Here is a 17,721-nt window from a genome sequence, read left to right as displayed (position 1 = left end):
AACTGTGACCTCAGTTTGACCTTTTTCACATGTGTCCCAAGATTGGTGTTGATAGCTCATTTAGTTCTTGAGTTATTGACATTTTAGTATAACTGGCTCCTCACAGTCCAAACGTTTTGGGGCCCCTTAAGGACCCCGGAATCAAAATTTCGACTTTTTGAAAAAATTTTCGAAATTATTGTCATTGAGACTCCAGAGAATATTACTGCACTGGATTGGTCTTGATCAGGCGATCTAGACTAGTTAGCAAAAGTAGGTTTCGGATAAAATGCGCTATAGCGAAAAAATTTAATGGCGGAAATGAAATTGGAGATATACGTTTTTTAAGTCATGAGCCAAGGATTCCAATGATATAAAGCACTTGAGATTTGGACATAGGGGTTTTAGGGGTTTAGGGGTTATGGGGACAAACACGTTTTGGGGCGCTGCAAATTGTCCGATTCCGCTGAAATTTTGGCCCTGAGTAACTGTGACCAGTACTACCATCTGACCAAGTTTGAGCTCTCTAGGCCTTATGGTTTGGGCTGCACGACCGTTTCTAGGGTGGAATAATAATAATAATAATAATAATAATAATAATAATAATGATCCTAACAAAAACAATAGGTTTCCAGCGCTTCACGCTTGAACCCTAATAAAAATCCTAACAAAAACAATAGGTTTCCAGCGCTTTGCGCTTGAACCCTAATAATAATAATAATAATAATAATAATAATAATAATAATAATAATAATAATAATAATTGTAAATTTAATTTCTGATTATGTTCATTTTAAAAAATTATAATTTTGGAATAACTTATTATAACTTATTATAACTAATTATAACTAATTATAAATATATATATATATATATATATATATACATATATATATATATATATATATATATATATATATATATATATATATATATATATATATATATATATATACACACATACGTATATATATAAAATCCACATATAATTAGTTTAATTAGTTATAATAAGTTATAAGTTATTACAAAATTATATTTTTTATATAACTCGATCATTAGAATTACTACCTTTTATCTAGCATATTTTATTTTTCAGACCTTCTGTCCAATCACAGCAGGGTCTGTTCACAAGGGGTATGTGGGGGTATTTCCCACCATACCGGAAGTGACTGTTGTTTTTGTCCGTGACGTCACGCGGAGGTCTGAAAGTGGAACCTGTCTGATAATGTCAACATCTGATCATTTACACAATCTGATCATTTACACAAGGTCCCAGTTTTTATTCTTCACTCTTCGATTCGATTTTAAGTTCGAAATGTAAGTGAAACGTTTTCTGTAATAATAATAATAATAATAATAATAATAATAATTTTCTTTTATTTCATAAATATAATATTTTTTAAGTCATTAAATTGTTTATTACTGCATACAACTAGATGTGCTGTGATTATTTTCCTTTTTTTATGTGTACTCTATTTTAAACTTCCCAAATACACTATTTAGGGTCCCTAAGTAGTGCACACTAAGTGTAAAATTATGCATTTGGGATTCAGCCGAATATTTTCCTCAAAGGCGATAAACAGGAAGTTATTTCAGTAACCAAGCAGCTTTGTTTTGAAGTGATGCGTTTCCTTTACAGGTACGTTTGCATTTTCTCTCCAATGGAGGCATTTATGTGTTCAATATGCACAAGTATGTGTAATAACTGTGACTAAATGCTCTATAAAGCTTACTTGGTTAGTAGCAGGGTGACTGGTGTAATTGTGCTAGCAGGTCTGAGCCCTTTTTCTATGGTGGGGGGAGAGAGAGAGAGAAAAAAATTTTAGACATATTATTATCAGATTTTTGCTCTTAACAAATATCTTAAGGATGAGACCAAGTCCAACAGCACCACCAAAGGTCAGAAGAAAACAGCATGGTATGAAGTAGAGAAATGATGCTGAGGGCTAATTGATGGTCCAGACTGTAGATTCATGCAGCCTATCATTTACAGTCATGTCACGTGATCACTCTGATCATTTGCAATGTGTAGTAAACATAAATCAGCTGGATTAGAAACCTGAAGTTGATAATTACACATATTCCACACAAAAAAATAAACAAATGGGTATGTTTGGTATTGAGATGAAACATGAACATGACATGAAGCCGGTAGAGCATTATGGAGTGTGATAGTGATAATAATAATAACAATAATAATAATAATTAAAGCTGCAAGCAGGGGGGCACGGTCGCTTAGTGGTTAGCACGTTCGCCTCACACCTCCAGGGTCGGGGTTCGATTCCCGCCTCCACCTTGTGTGTGTGGAGTTTGCATGTTCTCCCCGTGCCTCGGGGGTTTCCTCCGGGTACTCCGGTTTCCTCCCCCGGTCCAAAGACATGCATGGTAGGTTGATTGGCATCTCTGGAAAATTGTCCCTAGTGTGTGATTGCGTGAGTGAATGAGAGTGTGTGTGTGTGTGCCCTGCGATGGGTTGGCACTCCGTCCAGGGTGTATCCTGCCTTGATGCCCGATGACGCCTGAGATAGGCACAGGCTCCCCGTGACCCGAGCTAGTTCGGATAAGCGGTAGAAGATGAATGAATGAATGAAAGCTGCAAGCAGCATTTCCCGGGGTTCAAGCGTTCAAGGCCTTTAGGGAGTTTAAGGCCTTAAAGGATTTTCAAAACTTTAAAGCCTTTCAAGACTTTAGGGCCTTTCATACTTTTAAAGAAATGTGGAAACAGATTTGATGTTTTCTAGACTTTACGCATCTAGATCAATTATGAAAAAGACCATTTATAGCTAATGCAATCCATTGGAAATATATGGTTTATACATCTTTTCAACAATTATAGTGCACATCACATTATTCACTTATATTATACAGGTCACTTGTATTACACTGCTCATTTACAGTACACAGCTAACTTGCATCACACAGCTCACTTTGATTACACAGGTTACTTATATAACCCTGCTCAGTTTCATCACAGTGCACACTTTCATCATATAGCTCACTGGCATCGCACAGCTCACTGGCATCATTCAGCTTATTGGCATTAGACAGGTCACAGGCATCATACAGCTTACTTGCATCACACAGTTCACTTGCCTCACACAGCACACTTGCATCACACTGCTTACTTGCGTCACACTGCTCACTTGCATCACACTACTCACTTATGTCACATTACTCAATTAACACACATTAGTCACTCCATTATTTGTAACCTATATGCAGTTACATCAGTAATGGAAAAGCCCATTTACAGCCAATGCAGTCCATTGAAAATACATGGTGTGCAGCTTTTTGCCAATTACAGCACCAGCTATCGTCCGATCAAGATAAAACTTGGCATGATTGTTAAAGGTCATATGTCACATGTGCTCAATGAGGGTCGTATAAATTAGACTTTTCGTTTATGAGTTATAGGCTTTGAATTATTTTTTGCCACGCCCATTTCATAAATAATCCTTTAATGGCAAGCCAAAGGATAAAGTTCCACTTTTTTTCGATAATTATTGACAATAAGACTCCAGAGAATATTACTGCACTGGATTAATCATGCAATAAAAATCCTTACAAAAACAATAGCTTTCCATCGCTTCGCGCTTGAACCCCTAATAATAATAATAATGCAGTTGCTTTATTATTACCACAGGAAGACCTCGGCAATGTGATCAGCAGCAGGAGATCTTGAGTCTGGTCGTGCAGAGATGACTGATGAGATGGACTCAGCCCTGGCTGGAGCAGGAACGGTTGGGAGGTGTGTCAAGCATAGGTACCGCAGCAACAAACACTCACAAGGGCTGATGGATGGGCTCCTGGCTCTGCGTGAAGGAGGAATACTGTTTGATGTGGTGCTGATTGTGGAAGGGAAACCTGTTAACGCTCACCGCATCCTCCTGGCTGCTTCCTGTGACTACTTCAGGTCAGAAGGTTATTAGCTTGAAGATTATTGAGCTTTTAAGATTAAGTTGTTTTGGTCCATGCTTGTCCTCACCTGGGTTTCAATCAAATTGACAAAACACCGCCTTAAGTCTGTTTGAAACCGTGTTAAACACTGCCTTTATGTCTGCCGTAAAAAGAATCATACAACAAACATTATTTGTTTAGTCACACTGTATTAACATATATTTTTTTCTTCTTAATCCAGAAGCATGTTTGCGGGAGGTTTGCGGGAGATGCAGCAGACTGAGATCCCCATTCTTGGAGTCACACACACTGCCATGAACAAACTGCTAGACTTCATCTACACATCTGAGCTGGAGCTGGATCTGGACACGGTGCAGGAGGTGCTGTGTGCTGCCACACTCCTGCAGGTAAAGCTCTTATCTGTCTCTGCCACTAACCATCATGAAGCTTCAAGAATGTGCTTTATTTAGCTGTATGCTGACAGCCATCAGGTTTTATCAATAGTTTCTATTTATAACTATTATTTGATGTTGCCCTCGTGTAAAAAAACAATCCTCGGTGAAACACAGACAGTGTTCAAACACATTCCTAATCCTAAATAAAACCGATTTGTGAACTGTATGAACAGCATTAATGAACAGCATTAGCCTAAAAGAATTTATTCTACCCATTATTGAGAATTTCTTTTCTTTCTTTATGTCTTGCATTCTTTCTTTCCCTCCTTTTTCTTCAGGTTCAGGATGTGATTGGCTTCTGCTGTGAGTTTCTCTTCTCCTGGATGGACAACGATAACATCCTGGAGGTGGAGAAGCTGGCTGATGCCTACGGGCTGGAGCAGCTCGGCGAAAAGGTGCGTTCGTACCTCCTGAAGAACATCCAGACCTTCTCACGCACGCCTGTATACCGCCAACTGCCACCTGAGAAGGTGCTGCAGGTGCTGTCAAGTGATGAGCTGGAGGTGAGCTCGGAGAGCGAGGTATTCGAGGCAGCGCTGCACTATTACTACAGTCCTGAGCAGGTGGAGAAAGACCAAGCACCACTGCAGGTCAGACACGTTGCTTCAAGATGACTATAATAAATATAATGCATTAGAAATCCATAATAGTTCATTTTATTACCTGGCTATAAAAACAGACCCAATACACCGAGGTCTGTATGTCTCCTATCTCTGTGTTAGCACTTTAATTAAAAAAAGGTTTACACATAGAGATAAGAAAACTATGCAGATTAACGCATATGCGGATTAAATCGAAATAAAACTATAGAAGAAAATTATATAATGTGGCCATGAGTCATAAGGTGAGTTTGGTGCTGCTTTAAGTACAAGTTAGTCAAAGTGTGTAGTATACTATAATAATGTTGTAGCCGTAACATTGTTTATATAGAGTTTCATAGTCATACACATAAGGTATTATGATGCAATAGAAACAAGACAATTGTGTAAACACAAAATGACACAAAAAAAGAAATTACAAATACATTTATGGCAATAAACCATACTTTATATCAATATTTTTTCTTTAGGAGACTCTGCACATGATGGAAGCTGTGCGTTTCTGTCTCATGGAGCAGGCCACCCTAGAGCACCTTTACGGCCGTCTGGAGTCAAGCTACTTGCGAAACATTATCTCCTTTGCCCTGCGCTACCACAATAACAAACTTTGGCAGCCAGTCATGCAGAGCCCACTGAGCCAGCCACGCTCCAACTGCCACTGCATTCTGGGGTTTGGAGGTATGTTCTCGTCTGGGCCGCTAGCCGACATTGACGAACGCTTCCAGGTTTTTCGCCCATCCTGGGACGAGTGGTGCAACCTTGGGGCAGACGGTGCACCTCGAATGTCCAACATGGGCATCGCACTGCTGAATAACTTTGTTTACCTGGTGGGCGGAGACAATAACACGAGCGGGTTCAGAGCTGAGTCACGGTGCTGGAGGTGAGCAAGTAAACATCGGTTTAGAACAATTTTATACTTTAAGAAAAGTTCATGGTTCAGCCAGACTTCACAAACATGTCCGTGTTATTGCAGTAACAGTAAAAGCAGGGTGTGTGCTGAGCCGAAATAATCACCAGTGTTTGCTGTGTAAGTGTTTAAAACATTCTGAGTGTGGTTTACTTCACCAGATACGATCCTCGACACAACACCTGGTGTGATATTGAGCCTCTTCAGCAGCAGCACGCTGACCATTGTGTGTGTGTGGTGGATGACTGCATCTATGCCATTGGAGGTCGTGACTACAGCAGTGAATTGGACTGCGTGGAGCGCTATAATCCCCAAACAAACATCTGGGAATATGTGGCTCCACTCAAACGCGAGGTTGATGTGAATTTGTTGCTATACATGGGAGAGGCGTAAATTTCATTGTTTTTTTTTGTTTACAATATCATAAAGATTTACATTAATACTAAATGATGTTGATAGAGATGTAATGATGATTATGGATCACAGGTGTACGCCCATGCTGGCGCAGTGGTTGATGGGAAGATCTACATCGCATGTGGCCGGCGAGGGATGGCCTACCTGAAGGAGACCTACTGTTACGACCCTCGTGCCAACCAGTGGAGCGCATGTGCTGAGGGCCCTGTGGAGCGAGCGTGGCACGGGATGGCGGTGTTCGGAGGCCGTGCTTACGTCATCGGTGGAAGCAATGACGGCTGCGGCTACAGACGAGACGTGCTGAAGGCTAGTAAACATTAACATGCATTAGATGTTAAAGCCACTGCTCATGCTATTGAAACATTATCTCCTTTGCCTTGCGCTACTACAATAACAATATATATATTTAAACTCCTAAATCAAGGTTCCTTTCAACAATGCAAATTCAAAAGCCCAATCATTATAATAATTAAAGTTTATTTAATACATCACATAGCTTAGGGAACTACTTTTATTTAAAAAAAAAAAGATTTTGAAATCACCAGCTGATACGTCCCTAGGCCTCTGCAGTCCACTGGAGATCTGCTGAAACTAATCAAATCTGAGTCTGTGAACTTAAATGTTGTGATGTTCTGATGATGTTTCCTCTAGCAGTACTCTGAAAAGGCACTGATGTAGACTTGAACTCTCAAACAAAACTGATCGGCGTCATGACGGAATCCAGCATCCCTCTCACTTCCCCACAGTTTAGTGCACAACATTGATTTGTGAATAATCAAGAGAAATGTGACATGTACTGGGTTAAGCTTGGGTTAAGATTGTCAAGCTTTGGTGTTGTCCCATCACAGACAGAACCCCATTGATGATGACTGATATCATTTTTGATGCCGTTCGTATACGGCTGCTTTCTGCAAGCAAACGAACACATTAGTCGAGAGTTTCGTGCTTCAGCAAAATATGTTCATGAGTGCAAATAACCACGAACAATACAGTGGGACGTGGAATTGTCCGAACTTGGTGTCTAAAAACCCAGAAGACACAAATGCAGGGATAGACTGACAGGGGCTTTATTAATAAAATAACCAAACCAACAAACGCAGGGAAACACTAGAGGAAAAACTGAGTGAATAAAATACTCAACAAAATATGGAAAGAAAACTAAAAACCAGAAACATAAAATGGGTAACAAAACACCGGGTAACAAAAGAGACACAACAATGAAGACTCAAAAAAAACACACACAAGACAATGGGTATAAATAGAGGAGGTAATTAGTAAAGCATAAGGATCAGGCAGGATCGGACAGGGCAAATGCATGTGAAAACACAGAACATAGACTAAAGCACATGGCACAAGACCTAAACAAACCCGTGCTGGAAGGCAACGCACCCTGGTGTTCTGGCAGGGAATTGTCCAAAGCCTTCATGACAGTAGAATCAGAATCAGGTTTATTGGCCAAGTGTGTTGACACACACAAGGTGTTTGTGACTCTCAAAAGTACAGCAATAAATAACACTACACTATACATTTAGCTTGGACTATAGAAGACAAAACAAGACAAAACAGACAAAACAAGACAAAACAGACAAAACAAGACAAAACAAGACAAAACAAGACAAAACAAGACAAAACAGACTATGTGAGACAATATAGACAGTACAAGTATTAAATAGGAACACAGAATAGTAGATAAGATCAAGTGTTCAAATGTAGGTATGGAGAAATGTATGAAACATTATACAAAATACACAAAACAAGACATTCATGACTAAGTGGTACGAGCCAAACTTTAAAATATTGTCAATATTGTGTTTTAATATTTCGAAATCTAACCAAGCAATAGTTTGAATGTTTGGATTGAATCAAGAAATTATTATTAAGGTGACCTGAATTACATTTATCGTAAATAAAATTATTAAATCATAAAAACAGCAAATGAAATGCTATTATGTTATTATTATGTAATAATAAAATTAAAATTTAGGAAATCTGAAAAAGCCAAAATCACTTACTAACTTTCTTTCTTTATTCTCTGGCAATAAAAGAAAATGTAATAAGACGTGAGAAATACCAGATGTTTCAAATGTTTTGACTGCCACTGTAAGCTAGAAAGAAAATGGGCTAATGGAATAATTGATTGGATAAGTAATTAAATAAATTGGATAATTAGATATCTAATGGCACAAATCTTTTTTTTAATGTATCTACAGTAAATATAGAAATACATGTTTAATCAAACCGTCTTGTTTTTTGAGCAGTTAGAGAGACATTGATATGTTTAATGTTCCTCTAGGTGGCGTGCTATAACCCAGCTGAAGATTCCTGGTCTGTGGTGTCTCCTCTGCCGGCGGGTCACGGCGAGCCTGGCATGGCCGTGTTAGACGGGCGGATCTACGTTCTGGGCGGGAGGTCACATGACAAAGGAAGCCGCATGAAGTATGTGCATATCTACGATCCTGAGAATGATTGCTGGGAGAGCGGCGTCTCTCTGGACACCCGAGTGTCGGGCCTGTCTGCCTGCGTGGCTCTGATGCCTAGAAACACACTTGCGCAGGCTCGCGGCAGCACACGCCGAGCCAAAGCATCATGGGAGGAAGTGGACTGGGGCGATCCGGACCACTCGAGCGAGGACGGCTGAGGCAGGTTTTCGAGTCAGTAATCACACGGCGTCAGTAACTGAATGTGTCTCGGTGGGATGTAGCCTCCTTTAACAAAGCCGTGCTCTGAGTACACAGCGGTGTGTACTTTAAGTGCGCCTAATGCGGCAAATGTAATACATCATATCACAATACTTACAGACAACAGTACACCATATTTAGGTTTGCTAACCACATTTCAGTGGATACGATTTCATGTAAAATGATTTTTTACACAAACAATAATGTCACAAACGTCCGATTTTAACTAGCAACGAATAAAGAAGGTGAAGTGCGTGACGATGTCTTATGCTACCGATATTAAGTCATCCTGTACCTCAGTGCTGGGAATTTTTTATTCTTATTATTCAGAAGGTGTTTTGAGCGTAACTCTGAGCGGGTTTATATTCATGCGCTTGTTACATTAAGGACGTTATCTGTTGTAACAGCTGACACAACACGGACACTTCCTCTTTAGCATGACATGATGAACTTTTCTGTTTAATTGTTTATTGTTATTTACTTTTTTGGGGTTGTTTTTTTTTGGGAGGCGTCTCACTGACCGTGAACAGTCTTCCGTTAAGAAAAGGACTTTTTCAGATTCTCTGTAACACGACAAGCTCTGTTTTTCTTCCAGTTAACTTCAGAAGATAAAAATGGAGGCTCTTTATTTAAGCCCCGGCAAAACCATCACAGTTTGGCGTTATTCGTTCGTTCTAGAGCAATGAGCGGATAATAAGGACTGCTTATTAATATCTGTGTATTATCTTAATTTTTGTTTTGTTTTTTGAACTGCATGCTGCTTTTGATATGATTCTGTACTATTTTATTTCCCGATTCTCTTCTATTAAAGGTGGGTTGCAAGATGTTTGAAAGCCAATGTTGACATATAAAATCACCAAAACAAACACCCCCCTACCCCAAATGGGTGTCACCCCTGTTTTGATAGCTCCGCCCCACACATACATACGTAACCCAGGAAACTACTATGGCGGAACCTGCTGGGGCAGCTGGCCGAGGGGATATTTTTATCAATAAATGAACTCAACGAGTAATATTATGGTAATACAAATGTGTTTTTGTAGCACTGTGCGTTGTATAGCTCCGTTTCACGTGGAAGACGTTCAGTTCTCTCCAGCGCTTTTTATCCGCCATGTCAATGTTTCAATCGCTTTTTAATGTCAGACATGCGCACTGAACACTCACTCCCCCGCATATTGACAAGACACGCCCCTTTCTGCTCATTGGCTACACGTTTGTTTTGTTAGTCGGCCCGACTCAGTTTTCTGCAGCATTTTTCAAACATCGTGCACCGCACCTTTAATGATGTTTAATGATGTGACAATTTTTTTTTTCTGTTCTGTGTCCAAAACTTCATCGGCACTGAGTTTGTCCGAATGTTTTAACGCTGTTACGATGAAGCTGCTGTCTATGCGGTTTGTTTTTTTGCACTGACTGTGCCTTTCGCTTCTTCACTGAAATCTTCACTTCTAGTTTTTAGTCTGAGGGTTGCACAGAGAAATTATCTACAAAAAAAACTAAAATACTACGTACAGACGAGGGTTTTAACTGATCTCTTAAAATTTCTGCCTCTCTTTAAGGAATTGCAGCGAGTCACTGATCTTAGAGACAGAGTTCATCTGGGTAATGAGTTAAAAGAATGAAAAAGGAACTAACTATGCATGTACAATAAGGTTATAAACTATGGGTTTAAACAGAGAGACTGTAGAAGGTGGAGCTTTTCTGGTTGTAAATAAAATAAACCGACTCTTCAGTTCCATAGAAAACATTTATGGTTTATTTCTATTGTTTGTGGAAATGAGATGCAGTTATTAAAATTTTCTAACAGATCGCAGTGAAGAACAATCCAAAATCACAAATGGTGAACGCTGAGTGGTGTTACACACATTTTCCCCACTAGTCCAACTCTGTAGTGTTTAGAAATTCATTTCAAATTTTTCCCCTTTACCTTAAATTACTCTGTGAGTGTTACTCTGTGAGGATTACTGTGAGTGTTTCTTCACAAAAGTACCTCTGGCTCTAAGACGTCGTTGTCGTCATCTCTGCTCCTCGTTTCGTTCAGGACGTTATGGGATAAAATGTGTAAGGTGAGTAAAAAGGTAAGACACCTACCTCGTTTTTGACTTTCGCTCTTGATATAATGAAGGAACGATTTCATCGTCATTTAGCGCTTTCTCGTTCATATCAATAAGTACTGTCCTCAGGATTTATTTCTTTATTTATTAGGCCAGATATTTAAAAATATTTGATTGTATTGACATACCACCGGAGCATTATTTGAGTATTACTGGTCCATTTTTCTCAATAGCCCAATAGCCCTTTCTTACGGTGGATTAAATGGTTAAGACTCTGGGTTGTTGATTGAAGGACCAGGGTTTGAGCCCCAGTACTGACACCTTTGGGCCCCTTAACCCTCACTGCTCCAGGGTGCTGTATCATGACTGACCCTGTGCTCTGACCCCAACCTCCAAAGATGGGAGATATATAAATAATATATACATTTACAGCATTTTATCCAGAGTGACTTACATTTTTTATTTCAGTTTATAAATCTGAGCAATTGAGGGTTAAGGGCCTTGCTCAGGGGCCCAACAGTGGCAACTTGGTGGACCTTGCTCAAGGGCACCTCAGTCGTGGCTGGCCTGAGACTCGAACCCACAACCTTAGGGTTAGGAGTCAAACTCTCTAACCATTAGGCCACGACTGCCCCACAATCTGACTCTACTGACTGACTCTACAATCTGACCACAAACTCCAAAGTTGGGATATGTGAAGAAGGAATTTCATTGTGCTGTAATGTATATGTGACAAAATAAAGGCTTCTAGGCTTCTTCTTCTTCAAGTGATTGTTCAGTAGACCGTGTCTAGTATTGAAGTCACCCATACAGAGGATAATCTATCAAGCTTGGAACTGGATCTCATGTGTAATCAAATACAGAAGGAACCCGGAGCTTAGAGCGGGTTTCTGACAGGTGATCCGTCTTCAGGTGAGTCAAACTTAATAAGAGTAAATTAGTTCGTAGAGAAGCCAATTCTCTGTGACAAAGTTCCTGGAGATCCTGGACGGTTATAAATGATTTAACCGACTCCCAGCAAATCGACTGCAGTTACTTTTGATACAGGATTTAAGCATTATTTAAACTGCATTGTAAAAAGGTCTAACTTAGGAAGGGAAACTATCTTGAATGTAGAAAGGTTTACGTATTATTTTCTACTAAACGTTTAAATAAACCGAATGTAAAAGTATTAAAGATTACATTTACATTCGGTTTATTTAAAACATAGAAACCTAACCCATGATAAATGCAAAACCTTCTGGACTGGACGGATGACTGTATTAAATGCGGTGTCGAAGATGTATCTTACTAAAAGAACAGAAGTTTTTCATATTTATAAAGATTTACACTGTGGTGAGTAATTTGTATATTAGCACCAAGAAAATCCATGGGCTTAAGTTTTCAGGAAAAAAGCAATAGAGTTCCAGCACCATTAACTTTGTGGATACTGAAGAAGAACAACAAGAAAAAGAAGAATAAAAATAATGTTTTTATTGTTTATTACTGTTGTGGTTACACACTTAAATACTATATAATAATTTCAGGGGGGGAAAAAAATCGAATAAAAAACCATGTCACTAAAACAAGTAAGAGACCGACAGCGAACAGACTGGTGTCTGAATTTATTGCTTTTAAGCACATGGTTCACTGAGGACCTTATTGTTATAGATCTCTGTAGAAGTATCGTATTGAGTAAAAACCTCTTTAGCTCCATTATCCCACTTGTGCGTGTGTGTAACTCAACCCAGGAGAGGTCTTAGCACTTTATTTTACATCCAAGACATTACTGCAATACTGGTGTCTGGGGAGTGATTTCACCATATATAAGCATGCTCTCTTTCATTAGAACACAAATTTCTTAAGAGCCACGTGTTTCGTTTGTGTGTGTGTGTGTGTGTGTGTGTGTTGAGGTTCATGGAGCAAGAGGCAGGTCATTCGAGCCAGAGTGTGACAGGAGAGTTAAGAGAACCCTGGCGAGGTCACTCTGCACTTGAAAAGCCCCCTGCTGTCTTCATGACATATGACTTGTGTATCTGTAGTGTAGCCTGCCTTCTCAATCCCCTTCTGCTTAGATACAATTAGCCAAAAAAGGAGGAGATGGTCGTAAAAACGCGTGTCTGGGTTTCACTTGACAAATGTGCTTCAAAGAGACCTTTCTTCATACTTCCATTTTGTTGATGAAGTGATGGTTGTTGTATTCTGTGACCCACTGTAGTATGGGCATTTCCAATACGGTTCTGAAACAGTCTAATCAACTAAAGTGTCCCTGAAATCATTTCTTTGCAAGTATTTGGTTTGCACTTCCGCAGCAAATCCTGTGACCGCCTGCAGTATGTAGAAAATACTCTCCTGTAATCTTTATCCACTCCTAGTTCCTGATCCTGAGCTAGAATGAAATCACTGTCCAGTAACTGAAAATGGAGTAGTGTGTACTGTTTAACAAGTTGCATTTCCATTTCCACTGAGGATCTGGAACCTTCATATTAATCAGGAACTATCCAGAACAACCAGTGCGCTGTTCTTGGTCTGCATTTCCAGTGCCATTATGTAACATAACAAAAGAGATGTGACAGATCTGACATTTAATTACACGGGGAAAGCACAGTAACGGTGTCCATGAAAGAAAATGGAGTCTGAATTTGTGGTGTTCTTATTTTTGAGCCTGGCTGAGGAAATAATATGTCAACATTAATATAGCTTTTCAAACCTGCCATCAATTAAGCAGCATATTACTAAAAGCAAGCACAAATGAATACTGAAACATTTTTAAATCGCTACTGCTGTGAAAACAAGTTTAACTGATGGATCAGTCTATCTGTGGATCCTGTATTGGAATAGTTTGCGATGCCCATCACTGCAAGGTCATCTGTAGTACCTCTTGGTCCAGAACATGAATTTAAAAGTGGAGTGGTGTTTAGTGTCCTATGACCCACTGCAGTCTTTCCTGATGATCTTGAACCTTCTGAGGAAGTGTGTTCAGCAACTCTCCTAACATTCAACTTTTTTCTTTTATTTGATGGTGTGTGTGTGTGTGTGTGTGTGAGAGAGAGAGAGAGAGAGAGAGAGAGAGAGAGAGAGAAAATATCTACTCTAATAGATCCTGGTCCAAAACAAAAACTCAAAAGTTTTCTGGAACCATCAGCTGAAATGCTTCATGAAGATTTCGGACCTGAGAGAAGATGTCAACTGCACGTGGTCTTTGAGAACAACGACCACCTCATCAATACACAGTTGTCTGACTGTATCTGACTGTAGAAAGGACATTATTCATAATAACACTCTGTGGTGTTTATAACAGTTTCTAATCACACCTTCCAGTGTCACCCAAATGAGGATGAGGTTCTCTTTTGAGTCTAGTTCCTCTCAAGGTTTCTTCCTCTTCCATCTAAGGGAGTTTTTCCTCACCACAGTTACCTCAGTCACCTCAGGTTTGTTCATTAGGAATAAATACAAACACATTTAAATATAAGTCTAATATTAATCTTGAACTTTTGTATAATATGAACCTTTTTGTACTATATTTCTTATGTTCTCTAAAGCTGTTTTGAGTCAATGTCCATTGTTAAATACAATTTTTTAATTGTGCTATACAATTAAAACGGAATTGAATTGAACAGAACTATTTACACAACAATTTGACTTCTATTTTACTCACCCACAGACGCTCAGTCCAATCTTGGTCTCTCGCTCAAGGCGAGTTATAGCAACACCATTTAGAAAGAGGTTTCCTCATCGCCAGCCACAACGCCAACACCCATGAGGTAAGCTGTAATCTTTTACCTCAGAACATAATAACAGATTTGGAGGACGTTAATACAGAGTCATTAAATGTTCTATTAACTTAAACATTCAGCACAGCCTTAAACTACATGTTCCCATGATCCTCTTTGCCCTCTTGTTGAACTCACCCCTGCATCCAAGTTCACACAACCTTGATCTTGCTTGTTATCTCCCTGTTTTTCACACCACTATATTTATCTAGTGACACAATATCTCCAGGACACACTGTTGTCTTATAAGTCCTCACTGACCTCTTATCATTAGGGGGTTACACTAGTGAGTTCAAAGAAATTCAAAGAGAGAGAAAGAGAAATTCAACTTTCTGGTCTTGGCACAGATTGCTGTGTTTGGCAGAAACCAAAACAGATGGTTGGGGTGGCATCATGATGTGCGGATGCTCGTCATCAGCAAGGACTGTGAAACAACAGGATTGAGGGCATGAATGATGGATACAAATACAGAGCAATTCTTGAAAAATATTCAGCATTCAAGAATACATTCCTAAGATTACATAACACTCCCTTTTTCAAATTTACTGTCCATTATTCAGTTTTATCTCATTCACTGATCTGTACCATTGATCTAAGCTTTAACTAATAATTTATTTTGTCGCTGTCGGGCGGAATCCTCGTATCTCCAAAACCATTATTTTTCAGGAAATTAAAAAAACGCCGTATTTTTTTGAGTTATTAAACATTGTATTGTTAAAGTTGTTATTATACCTTATATTGCTATCATAATGTCATAATGTTGTGTACCGACATTAACACAACATTTTCCCAAAGTCACGTTTTATCGGAGATACAAGCTTTATGATTTGGGAGCAGGGAGATACGAGATTATGCTGTCGCGAAGCTCTCCCGCGGAGTGAAGAAGAGGTGGAGTTACGAGATTTCTCAGACAGTTGAAGTGTCTAATGGAGTTAAGAGATTTGCGTCAAGCTATTTTCAAGACTTTATATTGAAAAAATAACAGACCCACGTGGGGACTGACCAATAGCATCGATATGTGAAAAAATATGAAATTGACAAAATTTGGACATAGGAGGTTTCCGCCCGACAGCGACGATTTACTGGTCTACTATGGATGACGGATGATAGACTATTTCAAGCTCCCGGGTTCCAAAGTTATTTAAAGTCCACTTGAGTTCTATTTGTGATGCTAGACAAATTTGGGCTTAGTTCAAGTGAAGGGAAATTTTACTGCTACAGAATAAAGTCATTCATAACAGTTGTATGCTTCATTCTTTGGGAATTGGGGAAAGACCACATATGGTTATGACAATCAGGTTTCTACATGATTAGGTCTAATTTACTTGTAGTTCTTGTACTGCATGCTGTTAATAATAGACAGACAAATCTGACCAAAATTAGACTTTATAATAGACTCCTGAGACTGTATATGCTAAAAATAACAACTTATTGTACAGTGTTAAAGGGAACAAAATTCCTTTTAAATAACCTTCTTTTGAATTTCATCCAGTCAATGGGATTATGCTAAATTGCGTTTCCTCATGTTTACAACCTATTAACATACAATACAGCACTGCTCTAAATGCATGTAATATGTATAATATTGAACACAAGCCAACGAAAGACGTTCCAGTAAATGGAAATAAAAATTGAGTGGTCTGTACTATTTAACAAGTTGCATTTATATCCACATCCACTGAAGTTCTGGAACCTTCTTATTAATTGAAAGTGTTTGGGAATTACAACCATGCTGTTCTTGGTCTGCATTTCTACTGCCGTCACGTAAAATAACGAAAGTGATGTGACAGATCTGACATTTAATTACATAGGAAAAGCACAGTAACGGTGTCCATGAAGGAAACGGAGTCCGAATTTTCTGTTGTTCTTTATTGTTTAGCCTGGCTGTTGAAATAAGATGTCAACACTTAATATAGCTTTTCAAACTCTACAAATATTCTTCATTGTCTTTTCTCAATTGTTAGATACAATACGAACATTGTTTTTGGTATAAAACATGTTATAAAGTTTACAACAATACATATGGACAACCGATTTAGATGTTTGTGTCCCAAATTTAATTCTGGGTTTGACTGAATCTAATATAACTTCATTATATCCAACATTCAGCTAGAAAAAACAAAAAGAGCATGCTATAAATTTGTGGGAAATTGTCTTAACCCAAAAATATTCTATATCTTATCAACATGGTTGTTCACATGATTTAGTACAGGCTGCCAAACTCAAATGCTCCCCAGGGCCATCAGCAATTTTGATAGCCTTTGAAGGGCCATAAAGCTATTCATTTTTTACAACTGAGAAGTGAAAGTGTTTAACAGTAGGTATTACAGCACATTTCAGCAGTATTTATTGCAGGTTTGAACAAGACAAATTAAATGAAGCCTTGTGTTAATCAACAAGCATGTTACATTGACCGGGGTGTATCCTGCCTTGATGCCCGATGGCGCCTGAGATGGGCACAGGCTCCCCGTGACCCGAGGTAGTTCGGATAAGCGGTAGAAGATGAATCAATGAATGAATGAACGGGCCAATCTTAACATGTAAGTTCGTCTGTTTCACACACACACACACACACACACGCACACACACGCACACCCTCCCCCTTTACGGCAGTGATTAGCACCTGAGATCAGGGACCGTGGAGCCATCGGTGTCTGCTCTTTTGAGATGTGAAACGAGCCAGCCATCCCCCATTTTCACGCTGCTTAGGAGTCTTTCAATGTCACAGAATAGCTTTTAGTATGAATGTGTGCACAGAAAGAGTTGTGGAGTTGGGTGGGTGTCTCATTAGTGTCAACAAAAGAAAGGGAAAATGAGAAAAACAAACAAAAATGAGCAAATCAACACCACAGGAAAACATAAAAAAAAAATCATATTTGGGGAATATATATATATATATATATATATATATATATATATATATATATATATATATATATATATATATTCCCCAAATATGATATTTATATGTATATATATACACTTG

The 17,721-nt window shown here is 38.8% G+C and overlaps 1 protein-coding gene across 3 annotated transcripts; it reads left to right on the top strand.

Annotated features, from left to right (window-relative positions):
- The first annotated feature begins 1,155 nt into the window (after positions 1-1,155).
- On the top strand, positions 1,156-10,676 carry klhl22 (kelch-like family member 22). Of its 3 annotated transcripts, XM_060881944.1 has the most exons (9): positions 1,237-1,296; positions 1,483-1,618; positions 3,623-3,892; positions 4,118-4,283; positions 4,610-4,921; positions 5,401-5,810; positions 5,999-6,191; positions 6,324-6,557; positions 8,545-10,676. In XM_060881944.1, the coding sequence occupies exons 3-9, from the start codon at positions 3,678-3,680 to the stop codon at positions 8,887-8,889; spliced, it is 1,875 nt and encodes a 624-aa protein (XP_060737927.1). In that variant the 5' UTR covers positions 1,237-1,296; positions 1,483-1,618; positions 3,623-3,677; the 3' UTR covers positions 8,890-10,676. The 3 variants fall into 3 exon arrangements, with proteins under 3 accessions (XP_060737926.1, XP_060737927.1, XP_060737924.1); XM_060881943.1 differs by lacking the exon at positions 1,483-1,618 and having other exon boundaries at positions 1,156-1,296; XM_060881941.1 differs by lacking the exon at positions 1,237-1,296 and having other exon boundaries at positions 1,392-1,618.
- The last annotated feature ends 7,045 nt before the right edge of the window (positions 10,677-17,721 follow it).

The sequence above is a fragment of the Tachysurus vachellii genome, chromosome 11, assembly GCF_030014155.1.
Source record: "Tachysurus vachellii isolate PV-2020 chromosome 11, HZAU_Pvac_v1, whole genome shotgun sequence".
Lineage (NCBI taxonomy): Eukaryota > Metazoa > Chordata > Actinopteri > Siluriformes > Bagridae > Tachysurus > Tachysurus vachellii.
The sequence above is the reverse complement of the archived record's forward strand: the minus strand, read 5'-3'. Positions and strand labels throughout refer to the sequence as shown.

Coding starts and splice junctions, on each gene's coding strand:
- klhl22 (XM_060881943.1), top strand. CDS start 3,678: ATGACTGATGAGATGGACTCAGCCCTGGCTGGAGCAGGAACGGTTGGG. Junction 5,811..5,998: donor GCTGAGTCACGGTGCTGGAG/GTGAGCAAGTAA, acceptor TTACTTCACCAG/ATACGATCCTCGACACAACA. Junction 6,558..8,544: donor ACAGACGAGACGTGCTGAAG/GCTAGTAAACAT, acceptor ATGTTCCTCTAG/GTGGCGTGCTATAACCCAGC.